Source organism: Pangasianodon hypophthalmus, chromosome 5 (assembly GCF_027358585.1).
Source record: "Pangasianodon hypophthalmus isolate fPanHyp1 chromosome 5, fPanHyp1.pri, whole genome shotgun sequence".
Taxonomy (NCBI): domain Eukaryota; kingdom Metazoa; phylum Chordata; class Actinopteri; order Siluriformes; family Pangasiidae; genus Pangasianodon; species Pangasianodon hypophthalmus.
Genome location: NC_069714.1, coordinates 1,642,501 through 1,666,611, shown reverse-complemented (window position 1 = coordinate 1,666,611; position 24,111 = coordinate 1,642,501). Strand labels below are relative to the sequence as shown.

The 24,111-nt window shown below is 40.2% G+C and overlaps 1 protein-coding gene across 6 annotated transcripts in view; it reads right to left on the bottom strand.

The window, feature by feature from the left end:
- The window catches only part of lrch1 (leucine-rich repeats and calponin homology (CH) domain containing 1), a 51,700-nt gene that overhangs the window by 18,746 nt on the left and 8,843 nt on the right, over nucleotides 1-24,111 (bottom strand). For 4 of the 6 annotated variants that reach the window (XM_034304537.2, XM_053234068.1, XM_053234069.1 and 1 more), the window contains exons 2-14: nucleotides 15,973-16,117; nucleotides 14,837-14,963; nucleotides 11,150-11,255; nucleotides 10,157-10,293; nucleotides 9,896-10,026; nucleotides 6,572-6,659; nucleotides 6,187-6,292; nucleotides 5,385-5,464; nucleotides 4,678-4,745; nucleotides 4,184-4,246; nucleotides 3,841-3,918; nucleotides 3,345-3,381; nucleotides 1,412-1,525 (exon numbers count right to left, since the gene is read on the bottom strand). In XM_034304537.2, coding sequence (XP_034160428.1) covers nucleotides 1,412-1,525; nucleotides 3,345-3,381; nucleotides 3,841-3,918; nucleotides 4,184-4,246; nucleotides 4,678-4,745; nucleotides 5,385-5,464; nucleotides 6,187-6,292; nucleotides 6,572-6,659; nucleotides 9,896-10,026; nucleotides 10,157-10,293; nucleotides 11,150-11,255; nucleotides 14,837-14,963; nucleotides 15,973-16,117 — 1,280 coding nt within the window. The remainder of the gene's footprint in view (nucleotides 1-1,411; nucleotides 1,526-3,344; nucleotides 3,382-3,840; nucleotides 3,919-4,183; nucleotides 4,247-4,677; nucleotides 4,746-5,384; nucleotides 5,465-6,186; nucleotides 6,293-6,571; nucleotides 6,660-9,895; nucleotides 10,027-10,156; nucleotides 10,294-11,149; nucleotides 11,256-14,836; nucleotides 14,964-15,972; nucleotides 16,118-24,111) is intronic. The other 2 variants (XM_053234070.1, XM_053234071.1) reach the window with 1 other exon arrangement.

The window sequence follows — 24,111 nt, the reverse complement described above, 5'->3', positions numbered from 1 at the left end:
AACCCAGGACTGAACCCAGGACTGAACCCTGGACTGTGAGGCAGCAACGCTACCCACTGAGCCACCGTGTCACTGTGATGTGTGGAAGCAAACCCAGTATTAAGTAGGGAGAATCAGGGATAATTAACAGATCATTTTGGAGAATTGTTATGGGACACACTTGCTAGGTTTCACTTGATCAAGGCTCCAAAAAGCTGCATAAACAGAAGCATCTTGTGTTGATGTGTGCTCTCCATTTACCTTGACAGAAAGTCAACGTGAGTCCGGGCAAAGAGAAAAAGACTTGGCCAAAAAAGGGTCATACTGACGTAACCCAATGTTAAACTGCAGAGCTCCTATGCAAACGCGTTGTGTAAGGCTGGTTGTGTAAAGGTCGGGTAATATAATACAACAAGAGTAAACATCACTGGACACTGAAGCCTAGCTTCAGGTGTGGCCTTTCTCCCATAACTCTATGAGCTCTTTCCACTGTGAAACTTAACCAGTAAACTAGAATACAGTTTCCGGTTTATTTCCGGTGAATTCCTTGTTACTTCTGCAGCTGATTAAAAATCAGCTCTTCCGAGTGAACCTTTTACTGCTGAGCTCTAACCTCATCTGTCAACTGTCATGTGAACTCTTCCTAGTAGATAAAATCAAAAAAGAAATATTGTTTAAGGATTCTGTTTTGAACAAGAACAGGGTTTTCTAGTCCACAGTGACATTTCCTGATCTAGAACAGTGTTTACTGGCATGCAACACTAGGCATACTATACACCAGAGGTTGTCAAGCCGTTTGCAGACAAGGACACCTTTAACAGTAAAAATTCCCCAAACCCCCTTAGCGTATTCTGAACCTAATCCAACGATTCAAATATTAGGCTCATTGTTCAGAATTGTGCAATGATATTATTCCTGGACTTTCCACCATTAGATCGACACATTAGATCGAAGTTGACGTTATTTGTAGGTCAACTTGTTTTTGAGCTATTTGAGGTTTTGATTTGAGTAACGAAACTGGCTAATAACTGTAAGATGGCAATCGTAAACTCGGCTTTGATGATGTTAGATTGTAATTTTCACCAATATAAAAAAAAAAAAAGAAAGAATTACAGACCACCGCCCACTTTGAGTAACATTAGCTTCCGTATCACTGCTTCCTTGGAGCACCTTAATAGTTTTAGACAAGAACATATAATCCAGTTTCTTAACCTAGAAAAGAGTTTCTCTGTCAAATATTCCTGGTTCTTGTCCTACTGCCCTTTTAACGTTCTCTAGTAAAATATTAACACTTCAAGACGTGTTTCAAAGTCTGCATTTTTGGACAATGCGGTCTCCTGGTCTAGAACACGGTTCTCTCTCTGGTGCGTCCAGGTTTTCTAGTCTAGAAGCCAGTTCTCCAGACTACAATAGGTTTTTTTTTTTGGTTTACCTTTTGAGCCACATAGAAGGTGTACTGCTGGCACGCAAGCTGGGCCTCCAGCCGAGCCCGTTTGAGAATATACTGCCTCTTCCTCTGGAACTCCCAGCCTTCATCCGGACCGTCCTTCAATGACAATCACACCGCACAACTCCTAACAGCTTCACTCCGTTAAGCAGCACACCATATACCACACACACACACACAAACTAGCCACCGCAAAACACACACTTCACAACAGCTAGCAAACAGAAGCACGAGCTAGCATGGAAGGAGCGTCAAGTCTGAATGTGGAAGCATGTTATTACGCATACAGTCTGATCCCAAGGTAAGAGTCCACTACCAGGAACTGCTTTATTTCCAAAAACTCGAAGGTTTTACGCAGATTATTCAAGAGTACATTCAGAGAAATAAAGCTGTTTAATCAACCATGATGATCAACGATTGCGGCCCGATGCTAAGCAGTGTTACGGTTATTATTTATTTATTTTAAATACATTTATAATCCCATTTAATGCTGTGGAAACAACTTAGTTCCTGTTCTCACTTACGTTACAGCAGCTGTTTCCTCACCAGCCTCTATTTTTTTTCCTTTCTCTTAAAGTTAATAAGACAAAAAAACGGAAAGACTTACTGACCATTACATCCAAGCACTGACACTGGAGACTCCTTCCATAAATGTTAAATGAATATCTTCAATATATCAGCAATTACCCCTTTTTTTTTTTAAAATCAATTTATGTGGCTCATCCTCTATACAAGTCCCTGTCGACGAGCTACATTTCACCTTGCTGTGACCTTGACCCTATTTGCATCAATTCCCAAATCTAACCACTGAATCTGCTTGTTACCATGGTAATTCCAAATAAATCGTACAAACATTCGTACTGAGATACGACACTAACGAAAATCTTGGACAAGATAGATGGATTGGGGCGGATGGTCAACCCCGAAAACTCCACTAGGTGATGGAGGGATAATGATAACATATTAGAACGAGCGCATTGATATAAACCTGGGATTTGCTTCGCAGCCAAACTTCTGACCAATCAGATTTGAGAATTCAATAGCGGGTGTGTGGTGTCTTAATGACTAACCTCTAATACTGGCAAATAGTACAATCTTCTGTGTTTAAGCTTTATCCTTCTTACTAGTTTCAGTTAAACAACAAACTCTTTTTTTAATATATAAAATATATAACTTGAAGGAATTAGAGCGGTAGTGGACTTTTGGATCGTACTGTATAACGACAACAAACACTTATCACATCACATGTCGAATGCAACAATCATACGCTTCTCGGTCACATTTTATCGAATCGACACACGACAAACACAAGCGCGCGCACACAGACTCATGCACAATGCCGTTCCCACAAGACCACGGCGCGGTTTACTGAAGTCTGAAGCTCGGGAAATGTGGAACAGACGTTACGTTGAAACAAAACTGAAACGCCATCCAGCCAACCTCGTATGATCTTCTTTACTTAACACGAGTCGTAAAAAAAAATGAACTAGTGTCTCTGCATTTTGGGTGCCAAAGAAGTGACGAATATTTATAATATTCTCATAATATACTGTTATCGAGTCGATAAAACATGACTGGTCCTGTGTTCCTGCACTGAGACGAGGCTTCCTAGGTAGGCAGCGTGTGTGTGTTTTTGTTTTTTTTTTAAATCCATTATTGGTATTATTTCTTCCTTAATTTAACCTGACAAGCATTCATTAGCTACTCATATTACTCTTTGCTATAAGAGCGTTAAAATGGCCTAGCTGTGTTTTTTTTTTCTTTCTCTAAAGTAAGACCTTTAGTGAGTGAGTAAATAAATGTCACAATAAGCTACGTATATCTTGATAATATTAGAGAGTTCTCATGACATGAGGGTGTTATACTGGCACAGGCTTATGTAAAACATGCTACATGGAATGCGCGGGAGAAACGCTACCTTAGGCGTTGTCTGGCCGTCTTCACTCTCCTGACCGCTGAGGGAGGAAAGAGAAATAAAGAACAGGGTCACACTGATAAACAGAAAAGATATGATACGTGTAAGAAATAAAAACACTTCCGAGTGTGATACGATGAGGGCGGTACGATGAAGTGGGGTTACTGTTACCGCCCAGAAGTTGATTCATTTCCTGTAACACTTTCCCATAGCAGGAAACCAGACTATTAGAAAGTCCTGACACTGGAGACTCCTTCCATACATGTTAAAGAAAGATCTCCTTACAGAAAACGTGCCTAATTTTTTCTTTATCGAGAAACAACACATTTTTTTTTATCCGTTTATTATTACTCAAGTCCTTACGAATGAGCTGTTTCTATAGAAACGATATGGCGTTAATATAAACCTGTGATTTAAATCGACAGCTCTGTGGAATGAACCGCAATAACGCACTATGATGTCCGGCGTATTCTTACAGTATAAACAGCTCGTGTCTTACTTAAGAGATTCGTCCACTGTGACCATTTCCACTGGGTAGAGTTTAATTCCCGCCAAATCAGCTGAGCTCATGTTCACCCTGAATATATAAACAAACACACACACACAAAATGAACAGCTATAGAATATAAGGAAATTAATTCAGAACCAAAATAAACAGAATATAGTAACTATATCAGAATGATCATATCTTATGGTTTCATCATGTGGTATGATGCTACCTGGTGACCTTCTTAGCTTGTAGCTCCAGCGCAAAAGAAGCGAAACCTGTCCTATCCGCTCTATTATATTGGAAAAAATTGTGTAAATCGAATCTTTAAGGTCAACAGGTGAACCGAAATTACCTGTTAGGATTCTGCAACAGCTCCACAGCCTCTTTCAGTGGGCTGATCAGGTTAACCTTTGACCTGGAGGAGACAAAGTGTTTTTAACGCTTTTTTTTTTTTTTCGCCATTTCATAGCCTGTCAAATTATTTTTTAAATGCAATTTAACCTCAACTGCCAGCCAGGCATAATGGTAACATGTTAGTGAGAAGATAATCATTTAGTTCTTGTAGGAACATTGAAGTGCTTCATGTCATTACTCTCGAAAATGAAGGTTCTATCTCTTGTCGCTGGTGTGCTATCATTAAGATTGCGTCTTTGGTACCTTTTACTTTGCGAAAGGTGCGTGAGGTTTACCTCTAACACTCTACGTTTACAGCAAATCATTACCGCTGTTAAATCAGTGGTCCTTAAGGCGCGATTGTGAGCTAGAATCTATTCCGAAATGTAAAAAGAGACCTAGCGGAGACAGCGATAGAAGAATGGAAAGATAGAGTAAAGAAAGGATACTCACGACTGCTCAGCTGCCCAGTTACCGTCTTCCTCAATTCTGAGGGGCTCGTCGAAGTCAACACCTCGACCCTACACACACACACACACACACACACACACACACATCATCTCCAGCTGCAACCTGTCATGTGACAGCACAGTAAGGGACTGACTGGCTGGAATTCATAATGGACCTTTGTTATCGCAGTGGATGACACACACACACACACACACACACACACACACACACATGGTTCTGCCAGTTCCAGATACTGAAACCCACTACCAATCTCACAAAAAAAAAACCCTTATGATTTAGATTTCATGTCAAATTCAGGTTTAAAACAGAGGAAGAATGAAAGCTTTGACACCTGAATGAATAAAAATGATTAAAAAAAAATAGCAAAAAATATCAGAACTATTTAGTACCTGAACCATGGTGCCCTATTTTTAAAAACGGGAAAGAGAAAGATCAGGCGTTTTTTTTTTTTTTTTCCTAATCTTCAAATCAAATGTAACTATTTAATTCAATGAAACGTGGATGCTCATTAACGTTAAGTAGCTATACGTAGCTATGGAATGAGTCCTCTTGTCTGATGTTAAGTAATGTTAACTGCTTCTTACTAAGAATCCCCATACAAAGTAGTAGCTCGCGGCTTCACAAGTTACAACCGCAAAACAGCTTTCTCGACACTGCAGAATGAGAGCTGCTGGAAACACACACTTTACCTTGATGTAGTTGACGAATCGAGTAGTATAGGCAGAATCTCTGTAGCCAAACTGTCCTGGGTCAGAGGGGCTTTGGTCTGCTACGATAAACCCACAACAAAAACACAAACTCAGTGCGTAATCTTGTAATGCTCAGAATATACACGTGAAAGAAGAAAGAAAAGACGCAAACCTGGTCCTGATATCACGCTTTAACAACGGTTTGCTCTACGCAAGGACTCGATCCTCTCTCACTTGCACTTTGTTTTGAATAAAATCTCGTGTCACTAAATCATTAAATATTAAATATATTATAGTGAGTTTTATATTAGGTTTTAAGCTATTCTCTATCAAGAAGAAATTAAATATATATATATATATATATATACACTTGTCCATATAGCACGCTATTATTATTACTATTATTATTATTATTATTATTATTATTTTAATAAAAAGAGCTTATTAGAGTTTGTAAGCTGTCTGTCCTGTACAGTGCAGCTGGCTTTCCTCTAAAGCTTTCATCACCCCTCCCACAATTCTCCCTGTGTGCTGACAGCGTCTTCCTCTCAAGTATCTTTACATCCCGAACCCTGCCTCAGGTCAGACCCTAGTCACTCACTCACACACACACACACACACACACACACACACACTCAAACACACCCATGCAGAATTACATTACAGTCTGTTGTCTTTGGTCTCAGTGTGTTGGGTGTCAGCGAGAGGATGTTTGAGTTCCACTCCTTTCACTTCCTACAGGGTGTGTGTGAGTGTGTGTGTGTGTGTGTGTGTGTGTGTGTGTGTGTGTGTGTGGTGGTACCTGTCAGGGAACTGATATGCTCGATGGAGTCATCTTTACATATTCCTTCCTCTTCTGTGATGTTGGACATAGGAACATTTAGACTCAGACTGTCCTCATCTGATGGCTGACACACAAACACACACAAACACACACACACACATTATACTTAAAAACATTTTTAAATGTTTACTAACCAGAGCATTAGTGTTAAACAATTAAACTAAATCTAAATACGCATTTTTTTATATGGAGTTTTGTACTTTTTTTGCACTTTACGTCATTTTTCCAAAGCTTGAAAAAGCCATGGTTTCAATTAGCAAAACTGCGCAAACGTAAGATGTTAAAGAAAAAAAATAACACCACACACAACACACACACAAACACACACACAAAACAGACTAACCTCTGTGGCAGAAAGGCGTTTGTCCCCATTATCGCTTCCCACCCCAGAGTCACTGTCGAGTTTCCTATGTTGATCAATGTCCTCCGTACTGAGAGAAAGAAAGAAAGAGAGAGAGAGAGAGGGAGAGAGAGAGAGAAGGAGCTTATCTTCCTCATCGGAAATCTCTCTCATTAGCCCTCCCTCTCAGTGGCAATGTCACACCCTCAGTCTATTAAAACGATTCCGCTGAGACGAGACGGATTACGTACATCTTTCTAAATATATCCATCACTCATGTCGTCCATCTACCTCATTACACTTTCTCATGACTACAGCTTGAAATACTACTGAAAGGTTACTATTGACCATGTCGCTGTTGTGGTTGGGTGCGAGGTGTGTGTGAGGTGCAAAGGGTTAAACTCAGAGAGCTTGACCAAACACAAACGTGCCCAGGAAATTGTATGTACATTAATAAAACACATTTTATGTTCAGTTTCTCATAAATCAGGTTGTGAACTGTGAAAGTTTATTTTGGTCATGCAAATATATTGTAAAGAAAAAAACAAATACATATAGGATTGTGGGTGTTTGTAACTATATCCATATACTTGTGTCCTGTCTTCTTGAAATGGATATTATGGAAAGTGGTATTGTCAGAGAAAGGAAATAAGATCTCTTGCCTCTCTGAAAGCTACCACTCAGGAGTCTCATGATGAGGTCTCGTGCCCCAGATTTAAAGTCCAGTAAGCTACCCTTTCTCTCTCTCTCTCTCTCTCTCTCTCTCTCTATGCCACTTTTTGTCAGTTTTCACTGATAGAGGGTTAGGTTTATGGCATCTCGACTTAACCCCATGAGTGGCCAAGAGTTCCCAGTTCCCAGGAGGGCTCCACTCCCAATCCCATGCAGACAGTTAGCATGGCTCCTGTCTCCACTGAGCTCGGAGTCCTGCCACCAGCTCATGGGAAGAAGCTCCAGGTGCCCAGCTCTGAGGTGAGTATGGTATATTCCATGTTGCGCAGCTGAAAGGGTAGCTTTGGATCCTCAAGAAGGCTTCACGGACCCATCGGCATGCTGGCTTCCTGATCCTCCAGACCATCTGGCTTGCTGGTTTCCCAACTTTTTGCATGCCTTAGTGGACTGCCATAGACTTTGACAATGATTACTGGACAGCCTTAAATAAATACCACGCTGAGTGCACACTGTTGTGTCCTGCTTTCCTGAAATGCAACCACTAGATTGTGGGTATTCCTAAAAACTGTGGGATTGGGGGTATGTGTATAGACTATGGGATTGTGGGTATGTGTATAGACTGTGGGATTGGGGGTATGTGTAAATACTATGGGATTGGGGTATGTGTAAAGACTGTGGGATTGGGGGTATGTGTAAAGACTATGGGATTGGGGGTATGTGTAAAACTATGGGATTGGGGGTATGTGTAGAGACTGTGGGATTGGGGGTATGTGTAAAGACTGTGGGATTGGGGGTATGTGTAGAGACTGTGGGATTGGGGGTATGTGTAAAGACTGTGGGATTGGGGTATGTGTAGAGACTGTGGGATTGGGGGTATGTGTAAAGACTGTGGGATTGGGGAATGTGTATAGACTATGGGATTGGGGGTATGTGTAAAGACTATGGGATTGGGGGTATGTGTAAAGACTGTGGGATTGGGGGTATGTGTAAATACTATGGGATTGGGGGTATGTGTAAAGACTGTGGGATTGGGGGTATGTGTAAAGACTATGGGATTGGGGGTATGTGTATAGACTGTGGGATTGGGGGTATGTGTAAAGACTGTGGGATTGGGGGTATGTGTAAAGACTGTGGGATTGGGGGTATGTGTAAATACTATGGGATTGGGGGTATGTGTAAAGACTGTGGGATTGGGGGTATGTGTATAGACTGTGGGATTGGGGGTATGTGTAAAGACTGTGGGATTGGGGGTATGTGTAAGTACTATGGGATTGGGGGTATGTGTAAAGACTGTGGGATTGGGGGTATGTGTATAGACTTTGGGATTGCGGGTATGTGTAAATACTATGGGATTGGGGTATGTGTAAAGACTGTGGGATTGGGGGTATGTGTATAGACTGTGGGATTGGGGGTATGTGTAAAGACTGTGGGATTGGGGGTATGTGTAAAGACTGTGGGATTGGGGGTATGTGTAGAGACTGTGGGATTGGGGGTATGTGTAAATACTATGGGATTGGGGTATGTGTAAAGACTTTGGGATTGGGGGTATGTGTAAAGACTGTGGGATTGGGGGTATGTGTAAGTACTATGGGATTGGGGGTATGTGTAAAGACTGTGGGATTGGGGGTATGTGTAAATACTGTGGGATTGGGGGTATGTGTAAAGACTGTGGGATTGGGGGTATGTGTAGAGACTGTGGGATTGGGGGTATGTGTAAATACTATGGGATTGGGGTATGTGTAAAGACTATGGGATTGGGGGTATGTGTAAAGACTGTGGGATTGGGGGTATGTGTAGAGACTGTGGGATTGGGGGTATGTGTAAAGACTTTGGGATTGCGGGTATGTGTAAATACTATGGGACTGGGGTATGTGTAAAGACTGTGGGATTGGGGGTATGTGTAAAGACTGTGGGATTGGGGGTATGTGTAGAGACTGTGGGATTGGGGGTATGTGTAGAGACTGTGGGATTGGGGGTATGTGTAAATACTATGGGATTGGGGGTATGTGTATAGACTGTGGGATTGGGGGTATGTGTATAGACTGTGGGATTGGGGGTATGTGTAAAGACTGTGGGATTGGGGGTATGTGTAAATACTATGGGATTGGGGGTATGTGTATAGACTGTGGGATTGGGGGTATGTGTATAGACTGTGGGATTGGGGGTATGTGTATAGACTGTGGGATTGGGGGTATGTGTATAGACTGTGGGATTGGGGGTATGTGTAAAGACTGTGGGATTGGGGGTATGTGTATAGACTGTGGGATTGGGGGTGTCTGTAAAGACTGTGGGATTGGGGTATGTGTAAAGACTGTGGGATTGGGGGTATGTGTAAGACTATGGGATTGGGGGTATGTGTAAAGACTATGGGATTGGGGGTACGTGTATAGACTATGGGATTGGGGGTATGTGTAAAGACTATGGGATTGGGGGTATGTGTATAGACTGTGGGATTGGGGGTATGTGTAAAGACTGTGGGATTGGGGGTATGTGTAAAGACTGTGGGATTGGGGGTATGTGTAGAGAATGTGGGATTGGGGAATGTGTATAGACTGTGGGATTGGGGGTATGTGTATAGACTATGTAAACTATGAAACCCTGAGCTCTAAATCCTGGGGGTTTATGGCTATCTGTTCAGGGTTGTCAGGGACTGACCTGCCAGTGGTGGGACGCGATAAGCTGAGGTGGTCCATAACCGGCAGGTAGAGCGCGTCGGCCATCTTGTCGCTGCGACACGCCTCCATGGCGAGGTACTTAAATATGTGAACCTTCCCCTTTATACAAATCTGCGACAGACAGACAGTCAGACCAATATATCATCACATACTTACAAATGTTTTTTCAATATTTCACCATATGCTTTGTAAGCGTTCTTACTGCCGTGTGTGTGTGTGTGTGTGTGTGTGTGTGTGTTACCTGTGCTGGGGGGCTCTGTAGTGGGTTGTTCTCTAGATGTAGTGATTGTAGCTGAGTCATTTTGCGGTAGCAGATGGGAATAGTGGAAACTTTATTACAGGAGAAATCAAACTTTACCAGAGGTAGATCTGCCAAGTCTGTGACACACACACACACACACACACACACACACACACACACAGAGTTAAATGACTGCCAACTACACATAAATATGAAAGCTAGAGAAATAAATAATACAGTGATGAAATGCATAATTAACTGCAACACTATCCTCAGAGAAGTACTTGATTATCAGGATATCTGTACTGGATTGAGATTGTGATTAAGCTTCAGCTGCATGGACGCAAGGTTCTATCCGCTAGTTCCTTATTTACATGCCATATGCCTACAACATGCCCCGATTTACCCGTAAATACATTTAATTTATATGAAACATTTATCACAGTGAACCAATAAACAGCCAGCAACAGTTATCCAAGTCCTGAGGAAAGATGAAAATGGAAATAAACTTCAGTAAAGCCGGGTTAGAGGTGTTTTCATCAAATAAGGCAAATAAGACAGTTCACTGTGTTCACTGTTTTTTGTTTTTTTTTAAATTAAAGTCAAAGTTAGGTAGAAACTGAACCTTTATATGAACTATATTTATTTTTTCATTCTAGATCCAGTGTAAGTGAAGTTGGATTTGATTAATGCTTCATTTTATTAATGTACGTGTGCCAAGTTTCTATCCTGAACAAATAAACAAACCCACATTTCCTCCATTCTTTCATTTGCGGTGGGTCGTAAGTGAGAACACTGCGTGCAGAGCATAAAATACACTGCCATTCTTGTGTGTTTTATTAAAATCCTGTGATGGTTTCATGATAGCACCTTAATTAAAAGAACTATTTTTAAATAATGCTTTGTTAAGTGGCCTTTACACAGAACTACATTAAATACTGACACACACACACACACACACAGTGCACTACATCTTATTGAAGTTCTGTGTACCTTCGGGCAGGACACACAGAAGGTTCCGGCGCACGTTGAGCTCTCGTAGAGCTTTGAGCCGTCCGATGTGGCGCGGGAGAGCCGTGACCTCATTACAGCTCACATCCTGAATGGGACAACACACACACACACACACACACACACACGTTACAGGTTTCCATCCAGCTATTTTTTATGAAATTTAGACATAAGGAAAACTGAAAGAGTTAAATATAGTATGAAAACTCTACGCTCTTGGAATTGTGTCAATAAACAGAATATTGGAATAATTGTACTTCGATTAAAGGTTAGATTCATCTCATGTTTTCAGTGTGACTTTAAGCTAACCATTAACCCACTGTTTTATGACCTGTTTTGATTATCTTTAGCAAGGGTGCCAATAAATCTGGAGCTGGCGTTATATAATTACTATGTTTTATATATATATATATATATACGTACACACATATATATACGTACACACACATATATATATATATATATATATATATATATATATATATATATATATATATATATATATATATACACACACATATAATGATAGATATTTTTGCATATTTGTCACTTTAAATGGTTTCAGATGTTTGTACGAAATGTAACTTAAGACCAGGAGGACATGAGGAAACAAAAAAGTTATTAAATGATCATTTTATTTATTGAAGTGAAAGGTTATGCAACACTAATTATCACCCCTGTGAAAAAGTCATTGCCCCCTAAACTTAATAACTGGTTGCGTCACCTTTAGCAGCAACATCTGCAACCAAGTGGTTCTGAGAACTGGAGATCAGTCTTTCACATCACTGAGAAGGAATTTTGGCCCACTCTTCTTTGCAGAACTGCTTTAATTCAGCTGCATTAAAGGTCTTTCGAGCATGTACTGCCTGTTTAAGGTCCTGCTACAGCATCTCAATGGAGTTCAAGTCAGGACTTTGACTAGGCCACTCCAAAACCTTCATTATGTGTCTTCTGAGCCATTCAGAGGTGGATCTGCTCTTGGGCTTTGGATCGTTGTCTTGCTGCGTAACCCAACTGCGCCTGAGCTTCAGATCATAGACTGATGATCTGGTAGATAGCAGAATTCATGGTTCCATCAATTACGGCAATTCGCCCAGGCTGTGAAGCAGCACAGCATCCCCACACCATCACACTACCACCACCATGTTGGACTGCTGGTATGATGTTCTTATTGTTGGAATACTGTGTTAGGTTTATGCCACTTGACCCACGTCTTCCAAAAGCTCCACTTTCAACTCAGTCAACTTCATGAGTCCACAAAAAGGCTTGGGGGTCATCAAGGTGTTCCTCTTGGTTAGTATCAAGGTGTTCCTCTTGGTTTTCGCCTTGCGACTCTGTCATGGATATCATTCTTGCCCAGTCTCTTTCTAATGGTGGAATCATGAACCTTGAACTTATCAGAAGTGAGCAAAGCCTGCAGTTCCTTAGGTGTTCATCTAAGCTTTTTTGTGACTTGCTGGAAGAATCATCCATGTGCTCCTGGAAGAATTTTGGAAGGCTGGCCACTTCTGGGAAGATTCACCAAGTTTTCTCCACTTGGAGATAATGGCTCTCACTAGCCACTGATTCGCTGGAGTCCCAGAACCTGGTACAAGGCTTTGTAACTCTTTCCAGACTGAAACATTTCAATAACTTTCAGAATTTCTTTCGATCATGGTATAGGGTGCTGCTTGTTGAGACCTTTCACCCTACTTACGTGATGTTTAGCGTCAACACGGCCGGCGGTCATCAAGCCCGGGTGTGTCCCGTCTAATTAAACCCAATTATCAATTAAATTTAGTTAATTAATTGCTTAATTCAGGTGGCAATTTTTTTCTAAATTTTCTATATACTTAACTGCTTTGCTTTTTATTTTCCATTTCCACTCCCAGCTCTGTGGGGAGTTTAACTGGAAAACTGGGGGCGTTTTCACAACTGACTAGACCCACAATATTCAAATTGAAGAGCTAAAATTCAAAGTAGCTACAAATGGATTTACAAGACCATGACTTGTGATATTTCAATAAAACGCAATTAAAAAAAAAAAAAAAAACATTTTTGGTGTTAAACAGACACTAGTACCATAATATATCATTTAAATATCTATCTTTTATAGATATGCGGACAATCACAGCAGCCAATGGCAGTACCCCTCCCTGCCAATAGAGGTCACTCTCTCTGGAATGCTACTCAGTTGCTAATTACCCATTTCCTGTTTACTTTATTGTTAGTTCACTATAAGCACATGACTTTCAGTTGCGAAGTCTTGCCATTCTTTTGAGTTGTGTAAATTCTGAGTTGTGTTGTCCCTGATTGCTTTGCTGTGCCTTGACCACTTTACTATGCTTCGTTTGACTATTTTTTGGATTCCCCTTGTGTTCTGATGTTTGATACCAATACTGTGTTTGACTTTTACCTGTTTAATGGCTAAGGTTTTGGATTGCAGTAGCTTCTAGAGAAAAAAATTCCTGATCTGAATAGCAGGAAAACGCTCTCAGACTAATGGTAAGGAAGGAAAGACAGAAGGCAGCAGTCACTCAAAAGGAGTTGCAGGACGACCTGAAAGCAGCAGGAAGAGCAGGTGCACAGAGAACAATAAGCAATAAACTACAGTATGATCATCCCTATTCCTACAACTTCTCTGCTTATGAATATATATGTTTGTCCATATTTATAAGTACAAAGCCAAAAGACATCGTGTGTTTAAATTTGAACACAGATGTGAAAACAAAAGTGTCTGAATTCCTGTTTCCCCTTACTGTATAGACTGTAATTATATTAGACATACAGAAATCTGGATAAATCTAGATCTAATTAGGAAAGGCCCACATCTTAATTAGGCATTAATTAACAGACTTACACAAGTTTTTTTTTTATCTATATATACACTTATCTGCATTCAGAAAGTATTCACACCCCTTCATTTTTGTCACATTTTACGGTGCAGTCTTACTGTAAAATGCTTTAAATTATAATTATTTTTTAAATGACAAAGCAAAATCCCGATTTGTGATAAATTTATCAAACAGAAAAAAACTGAAATATCACATTGATGTAAATATTCAGACGCTTTGGCTATGAATTTAGCTCAGGCGCATCCCGTTTCTCCAGATCATCTTTGAGATGTTTCTACACTCTGACTGGAGTTCAACTGATTGGACGTAATTTGGAAAGGCACACACCTGTCTATATAAATAATGCTGAAAATGCATTTCAGAGCAAAAACCAAGCTATGAGGTCAAAGGAAAGAATCTGGCTGCAGAGCTCAGAAACAGGATTGTGTCGAGGCACAGATCTGGTGTTTCTGCTGCATTGAAGCTTCCCAAGAGCACAGTGGCCTCCATAATTCTTTAAATGGAAGACGTTTGAAACAACCAGGACTCTAGAGCTGGCTAGCCGGCCAAACTGAGCAATCAGGGATATGGGTCTTGGTAAGAGAGGTGACCAAGAACCTGATGGTCACTCTTTGAGCTCCAACCATCACTGCAACATTCCACTGATCTGGGTTTTAGGGCAGAGGAGCCAGACAGAAGCAAAATAACCTATGATTCTGGACTGAATTGCATGCTGCTCTCCACATCCTCCCACACGTCACTCAGAGAAAAGAGAAACATTCAAAGACCTGAAAATGTAAAGTATATGCAAAAAAAAAAAAAAACTGCATGAGCAGAAACACTCACACACACTTACCAGTTCCATGAGGTTGGTGAGCTGGCCAATGCTTTCCGGCAGAGCATTGAGTTTGTTGTTGCTGGCGTTGAGGACTCGCAGAGGAAGACCACACACACACACCGGCAACACCGACAGCTGGTTGCGACTAAGCGTTACAGGAACAATGGGAAAACTGTGTGAAAATCAACATTCGGAACCCTAAAAATAGCTCGGTTTGTTTTTCACTGCTAAGATGTTCGGGAAGTAAGCTTTGTTTCCTTTTTTTTTCTTTTTCTTTGACGTATAAAGTTGCAGTGTTGATTAAAAAAAAGATTTTTGGAACAAATGATGACACGGCGACGATCTGTTTCAGTCTCTCCCAAACATGTAGCACACTGCATACTAAAAAATACTTCATTATGATTAGATTAATTAATAATAATAATAATAATAATAATAATAATAATCTCCTGAATCAGTTTCATATTAGACGTCCCATCTGTTCAGTGTCCATGGCTCTAGTCAAAAGTGAAAACGTAACCATTTTAAATTGTATTTATAATTATATTGGGTTTAATAAAACTAGAAACCCTACACTTGCATCCTTCTTTCGTCTTCACGACAAATATTTAACGACCGTATGATAATATCGTCACGATGCATGCTGGATACTGCAGTGACAAATATTTTCAGTGTAAACACACCGATGCAAAATTCTTTACTTTTCCTCCCTCTCGTTCCACTGGAGCCTGACACGCTTCCCATCTCTGATAAAATTTCTAGAAGTACCTGCTCTTCGAGAAGAGGACGTTATTCAGCCTGTTGTGCGCACGTCTTTGTGTTTGCTTTCGTCTGCACGTCTTCGTTATGGTTCAGGGAGCGTGTATTAATAATCTGAAACCTTACGTTAAATGTTAGATGCAACATTCAAACGATGCAAAATATTAAACACAGAGTTAGCTATGTTTTGGACGAATTATCTGATATGATAAGATATGATATATTTTATTTTCATGTTCTGATCAGACGTATTATTGATCCGAATTCTAGCAAAGACCTTGATAGGTTTTGGTAATAAATTCTTTAGTAGTAAAAGATGTGGTGTACTAGACATACTTCTAAGTGTGTGTGTGTGTGTGTGTGTGTGTGTGTGTGTGTAAAGTGTTCTTGAGTACCTGATATTTAATGATGTGAGAGACTGCAGGCTGATGATGGAGTCAGGAATGCTTTTGATACAGTTGTGATAAAGGTTCAGCGTTTCCAACGAAACGAGACGCGCCACTTCAGGAGGAACTTCCGTCAAACGATTCTTTGAAAGATCTGAGCGAAGGAGGGGAAAAAAAAAAAAAAGAATGAGAGAGATTAAGGATACAAGTAAACGGGTTGATTTCTTAAGCGTCCTTGACTATGATAGACACGTATAATACAATTCTTTAAATAATAATAATAATAATAATAATAATAATAACAGTGGTTTTGGTGAAAGAGTGAGTGTCTTTATACTGAAGAAAAAAAAGCATAAAACCTCTTTTCCTAGAGGATAGAATGAAATTAATCGCAAATTTGGAGATTCTCCAGTAATTCATTCACATTACTCCACCTCCACATGTAAAATGAATCCAGTGTGAATAAGACTTTACGAAGATATCTTTCCCACAAAGCTCCACCTCCAGAGCCTACAATTTTTCAACTGAAGTTAGCATGCCAACTAGCATGAGCATTAGCACTAAGGGTCACGACATGACCACACTTTCAAGCGCACTCAGGGTTATAACAGTATAAACACGCAAAAAAATCGGCCGTGGCGATGATTGATGGGTATTAACGGGCCCAAAGTGTGCAAGGAAAACATTGCCCACTCCATTACACTACCTCCACCAGCCTGGAATGTTGACACAAGGCAGGTTGGGTCCATGGATTCATGCTGTTGGCGCCAAATTCTGACCCTATCATCTTAGAGCCTCAGATATAATCAAGATTAATCAGATCAGGCTACGTTTTTCCAGTCTTCATCTGTCCAGTTTTTTAGAAAAAAATTTAAAAACTGTAAATTTTACAAACATCAAATCAGCTGCTTCCATTGTATATATCGTCATATCGCTCAGTCCTATTTGAACATGTTATCTAAAATATTTTTTGGTTTTCATAGGATTTTATTCCATATTTTCTTGTAGTGTGACTGCACGCCACAAGGAGGCACAATTCTGTGTGTGTGTGTGTGTGTGTGTGTGTGTGTGTGTGTGTGTGTGTGTGCGCGCAAGTTTTTATATCTTGGTGGGGACCAGGATAGGATTATCTGAGGGTTTGTTTAGTCCCCATGAGGAAAAATATCTGTTTTTTTTATTAAAAAAGAGTTTACCTGATTAGATTTAGGTGTTGTGTTAATAATTGGTTCTTACAAGGAGAGTAAGACGGACGGCTGTGCGTGTGTGTGTGTGTGTGTGTGTGTGTGTGTGTGTGTACAAAAGAAGGAAACCAAGGTTCAGGCTACTTCCTAAAGAACTGTTTCAGGACAACACACCTAGAAAAGTTTTGGGGAAACCCAACTATCTGTTTCTCTCTCTCTCTCTCTCACACACACACACACACACACACACACACCACAGGTGCTATTGTTCCGATATACATTACTGTGACTTGGCTGCGATTTTTGAGTGGAAGATCAACAAGGAAGCCTGTCTTACATCATTGTCAGCAAGAACAGGAAAGGCCACACACACACACACACACACACACACACACACACACACACACACAGTCTCAAGGATTCATGGTTTAAGAGCCATAATTGGAAATGTAGAGGAACAGCTGGCACTGTACATGCCTAAAGTCGACGTCACTGCTATGATGACAAATAAAGAGTGTATTTGTGTGAGTGTGTGTGTGAATGTGTGTGTGTGTGTGTGAATGTGTGTGTGTGTGTGTGCTCTTTATCCACTTTGCCTTCTTTCAAACTGCATTTTTCGCAGATTTATCAGAAACACAAATTCATTCCAATTCCTCCTTCCACACTCCCACACACTCCCACTCATACACGCACTCTTACTCACCCTAACAAACTGGAACAACAAAACCCAAAGTGCTCGACAACAAAACCCAAAGCTAAACTCTAAAACACACACACACACACACACAAACACAAGGATAAACATTCACTGAAATACAAAACACGCGCATGAGTATGTGTGTCTGTGTGCACACATGTGGGTGTGTGTGTGTGTGGGTGTGTGTGTGTGTGTGTGGGTGTGTGTGTGTATCCTCTTACAATAAATCATTTACACCTTGCATTCTTTTAAAATAATATAAAGTTTAGTTAGTATATTATTTATATTTGTTAAATGGTGGCATTAAGGAGCATGTGTGTATGCGTGTGTGTGTGTGTGTGTGTGTGTGTGTGTGTGTGTGTGGGGAGGTGATATGACGAAAGACGACCTGGTGACCCTTGTTTCATTGTGGTAAGCGTTTCTAGGGAAACGGGAATACAACGAGATAATATGACAGGCCTACACACGCACACACACACACACCTAAGGAGTACAGCTTGAGAACATGATGCAATAGGACAAGTTTATATAAAAAAAAAAAAAAAAGATATGCACAAACGTGCAGCAGATCCACATCAGAAGTGTGCAACAGGAAGTAGAAAATGTTAGTTAAAAAAAAATGTAATGTATATTAAAAAAAAATTTATATTGTGCAAGCCAAAACCTGTGGAGATATCGGCAGGTCACGGCTCAACAGAAACCCGTACAGCTAGCGTAGTGAAATCGTCTGAATTTTTAACGTACGAAAGCTCTGTATTCAATTTAAGATGTCACTTTAATGTTCAACAGTGATTGCCAGTTCTGTTATATATATACATATATATATATATATACATACATACATACACACACATATATGTACATAGGTATCTTCGATAGCTAACTAACTAGAAACTAGCTAGAAAGTAGCTAGAAACATGTAAGAACTGAATTTCTCAAGTCCATTATTAGTACAGTTGCAGTACTTTTACTCAAGTCAGTGTGTTTTGGTATCTAATAGGCTAATATACTGTACTCTAAATATATTCTAGCTATATAATACAGATAACATAGCTAGCTTCACTCTTTACATCATTACGAACTTTTTGCTCAGCAACCAAAACAACCTCCACAGGAACAACCAGTAATTTTCAAATCAAAAAATCTCAATCTCAAGTTCTTTTTTTTTTTTTGTAGCGGAGATCTCGCTCGGTGCGACGAACTTTCGTCAAAATTTTAAACCACGGCATCCTCTGGAGGCTCCGCCCCTTCCACTACATAAGCGGCATGCTAACCTTTAGGTCTTTAGTTTTCTTATAGTGATGTTCAGGTAAGAACAGTGCATGTGAATTCATGTTTGAGACAACGCCTTAATTTAATGTAGGACTGATAACAAGTAGGAACAGAGACTCAAAACAGCTCTGCTGAGAAAGACACTTTAGATCAGATGCTACCAAGTTTGGTACTTGTGATACGATTAGGAAAACATATTGCGATGAATTTTCATATTGTAACAATATTATCATACCCTTGCTAATAGGTTATAGTAGCGCTAAGCAAACTACGTCATAAGTCAAACTAACCACAAATGCAAAATAATTTCACTGGAAGCTATTTTAGTATTGTATAATAAAAATTGATAGCTGTTAACAAAATATTTTAATGCAGATTATCTTGAGTTTTTGTGGAAGCAAGCGCATTAGTACCACGCGTGGTCATGAGAAAAATGCACAGGACGGTATGAAGAGGAGGCTGGGGCTGATTTCTTTCCAGCCCAGACTGTGGATTCATCCAGCCAGTCATGTTAGGTGGTTACACAAAGTGAACACACACACGCAGTGGGGTCCAAAAGTCTGAGACCACAGTGTCTCGAATATTTAGTGCAAATGCAAGTAACTATTCAATATTCTGCACTATTTCTACATCCCTATTTAAATGTAAGCGAATGTCTGATTTTGACCTTTGCACGAAAAGGTCGGATTTTCCTCATGTCTAATAATCAGCATTTTAGATCCATTCACAGCAGTTCATACTGCAAAAGGCGTCTAACCTTTTATCATGTCTTACAATAAAGAATTTCATTGGCACATTCACCTTAAACACTAATAATAATAATAATAATAATAATAATAATAAAACAATACTATATGTCAATGCGGAGAACGTCTGATTTACAACTAGGAAACTATGGCTATGGCTACATTACAATACTGTATTTAACACGCCCTTGTCGACTTCCCCCTGCCATTTCCCCTTAGTCGATCTCCTATTGCATCATTGTAGATTTCAGGACCAGAATTTACCCGAGGCATTGCGATCGGTTACTCTTTCAGAACGTATAAACGGTATAAACGTATATACTGTACATTACGGAAATTGTGTATAGGTTTTATATATATATGTTTATAAAAGCAGGAAATAATAATTTTTAGAAAACCTCATAATATTTCAAACATGAATTCAAATTCAGTTTCATCAGCAAACTCCTGTTTCAATAACGTTCTTATTCATGTATCTCGCAGGAAGTTCGTACTATATAATGAGCATATTCGTAATTTATTCGTAACTGACGAATCAGTAGTCAAAGTGCTAAAGACTATTGCTAGCTCTATGATCCGAACAATTACAACTAATTTAATATCCATTTCGTTCATTTTTATCGTTGTCATTTATCTGTCATAGCAAAAGATGCACAGATGGTTGGGACGGTTCCTTTTTAACATCCAAAACAGAATATCACCTTAACGCCAGTTGCCAAGATACCAACATATGCTAACATTTGCAAATTTAAAAAAAAAAAAAAAATGAGGAAAAAAAAAAAAAAAAAATCATTGGGGAAAATAGACCAAATATATAAAATGTGACTATATTAGCTAATTTATATTTAGCTACATCTTAAAAATAATTACCGATAACCATTGGTACCATTTTTGTCCAGAATGCTGACAAAAAGGATTTTGGGAAATGTAGGACAATGAAAGAAACGATTAAAAAAAAAAAAAAAAAACACAGATTTATTTTAGCTTTTATTTAATATATATAATAGATTTTCAGTGGGTCAGAAGTTTGCATATTTGTGACTTTGTCTTTTAAATGCTTAACTTGAACGCTTGAAAAAACCTTCCACAAGCTTCTCACAATACTCCCAATACAAGAACTGGTGTAACTCGGTCAGGTTTGTGGGCCTCCTCGCTTCAGGTCATTGCTTTGTGATGGCCCACGTCAACAGCTTCACTTTATTTAGTTACATTTTGGCCTGCTGGAAAACCTGATCGCGACCGAGTTTTAACTTTGTGCCTGATGTCTTGAGCTTTTGCTTCAGTATTTCTAGGCTGTTCTCTTTCCACATGATGACAGCTAATTTCCAAAGTGCACCAGTCCACTCTCACAACATGATGCTGCCACCCCCATGCTTCACAGTTCCGATTAAAAGCCTCTCCCTTTTTCCTTTTTACAGGCAAGTTATAGTTTGATTTTTGTCTGTAAAATATATATTATAGTATCTTATATACTGACTGTCTCTTTAATCAGTTTTGAAGACTCCAGGAATTAATCTAGTGACTTTTAATTCAATTTTATTTGTATAGCGCTTTTAATAACGGACTCTGTCACATAGCAGCTTTATAGAAATAAACACACTCAGGATATAAATTTGAAATGTATAAATTTATCCCTAATGAGCAAGCCAGAGGCGACGATGGCAAGGAAAAACTCCCAGAGATGATATGAGGAAGAAACCTTGAGAGGCAGGTCTGGAGAGCAAAAGGGGTCAAGATCGGAAGCTTTTAGAAGCTTCTGATTGGCCAATGGCATAATTACGTGGTCATTATAAGTGCACCCGTGGCTGTACTTTTAGCCCTTTGCCCTTGATATCCTGGGAAAATCCAAGTAACTCAGCCAAGACCTGTCCTTAGGAGCAATTTCCAAACAACTGAAGGTACCACGGGCATCGGTACAAACAATTGTATGGAAATATAAAAATCTTAGGACCACACAGACACTGCATCATTCAGGAAAGAGGCACAAATTTAACCACCAGGGATGAAGGAACTTTGGTCTGAAAGGTTCAACTGAAACCGAAGACAACAACAAAGGAACTGATGAAGATGTTGGAGGCATCAGGTGCCAAAGTATGAACATCCACCATGCACAGAGTCCTACATCTCCATGGCCTGAAAGGCTGTCACGCAAGGAAGAAGCCTCTTCTCCAAGAGTGACATAAAAAAAGCCAGACACCAGAAGTTTGCTGGTGATCACCAGGTGTTCTCTGGTCAGATGGAACAAAAATCAAAGTATAACTGGCCATAATGATCAGCTATGTAACGAGGAAAAAGGGTGAGGCTTTTAATCTGAAGAACACCATCCCAGCTGTGAAGCATGGGGGTGGCAGCATCATGCTGTGGGAGCGTTTTGCTGGAAAATGGACTGGTGCACTTTGGAAATGTCATCATGAGGAAAGAGAATTGCCTAGAAATACTGAAGCATGAGCTCAAGACATCAGGCAGAAAGTTAAAACCTGCAGGTTCTCCAGCAGGACAGTGATCCTAATCCTACCTCCAAAGTGTAACTAAATGGCTTGAAGACAACAACATGAAGGTTGACGTAGGCCATCACAAAGCAATGACCTGAACCGAGGAGGCCCACAAACCTTAGTTCTTGTATTGGGAGTATTGTGAGAAGCTTGTGGAAGGCTACCTCAAGCGTTCGAGGAAACACATCACACAAATCTCCGAGGATGGACTCCGACAGGAAGTCCTGCACACTCCATTCCAGACGTACACGCTGCCAAGTGTCCACCATGTGACGTACGTGATGCACTCTTCCAAGTCATGAGGGGAAGTTCATGAGGGTGTTAAAAACAGTACTGGAATGGATGTATCCATTCCTTATGAGCAAACACACACACACACACACACACACTTGCAATTTGAATATAAATAGAATTGTGTATCAATGCACGCACACACAGACACAGACGCACACTTCAGGCAATTAAGCTGGCCATTCGCATAGCTGATAACACCTCGGTGTGTGTGTGTGTGTGTGTGTGTGTGTGTGTGTGTGTGTGTGTGTGTGAGAGAGAGAGAGAGAGAGAGAGAGAGAGACGTAGGGAAGGGTTTCGGAAATCACGCCTTTTAAAATTCCTGTGGGACAATAAGTCATTCCTGTGGAAGCGCTGTCTCAATCTCTCTCTCTCTCTCTCTCTCTCTCTCTCTCATCTGTCCCTTTATTCGTTTCCTCGTCCCTCTTGTCTTTCTGTCATCCCTTTACCAACCCTTACGTCTCTCTTTTTCCATCACTGATTCTCTCTCATCCCTCCTGTACCTCTCTCTCTCTCTCTCTCTCTCTCTCTCTCTCATCCTACCTATCTCACTATTTTATCCCTCTGTTTCTCCCTCTTTCTTTCTCTCTCTCCTTCTCAGTTCTCTCACCCTGTTTCTGTCGCTGTACTCCTCCACGAACTTCAACAAAAGACGGTACAGAAATGAACACACATGAAACGAACAGCTCGTTCGCCCCCCCACCGCCCACACACACACACAAACACACACACACACACACACACACAGAAATATGTCTGCCAGTCATTAGGTAATAGCAAAAATTTGTCTTTCGTTCTCTCTCACTCTCTCTTACACACACACACACACACACACACACACACATAAACAGTGAGCAATTACAAAAGTACGATTATTCCAGCAACTCACTCGTAGCCTCCAACATCACAGCTGGAGTGGGCATGCTGAAGAATGTGGTGCGTCAGCACACACACACACACACACACACACCAGACATGATCATATCCCTGTTTGGGAGCTGCTATAAACCTTAGCCACAGGATGAAGCTCCACCCAGAAAGAAAAGGATAATCACAGAGCATGTGTGTACATGTGTATGTATGTGTGTGTGTTTGTGTGTGTGTGTGTGTGTGCGTGTGCTTATGTTTTTAATATCTTAGCGGGGGACTAAATGTCCTCACAAGCATACGAATATCTGACAGTTTTGAACTGGTCCCCACAAGGAAAACTGCTTTTTATTCAAAAACAACAACAACAATAACAATAATAATAATAATACAGCCAAATAGTAACAAATGTGTGTGTGAAACTGTGTGTGAGTGTGTGTGTGTGTGAGTATGTACCAATTAGTTTATAGTCCTCTTTTTAGCCCATTACCATAGAAACTCTACATTACCATAGGGACCACTCACACACACACACACTCACACACACACACACACACCCACACACCAGAAAGTGCTGATGTGCAACACCGTGTGTTTCACAG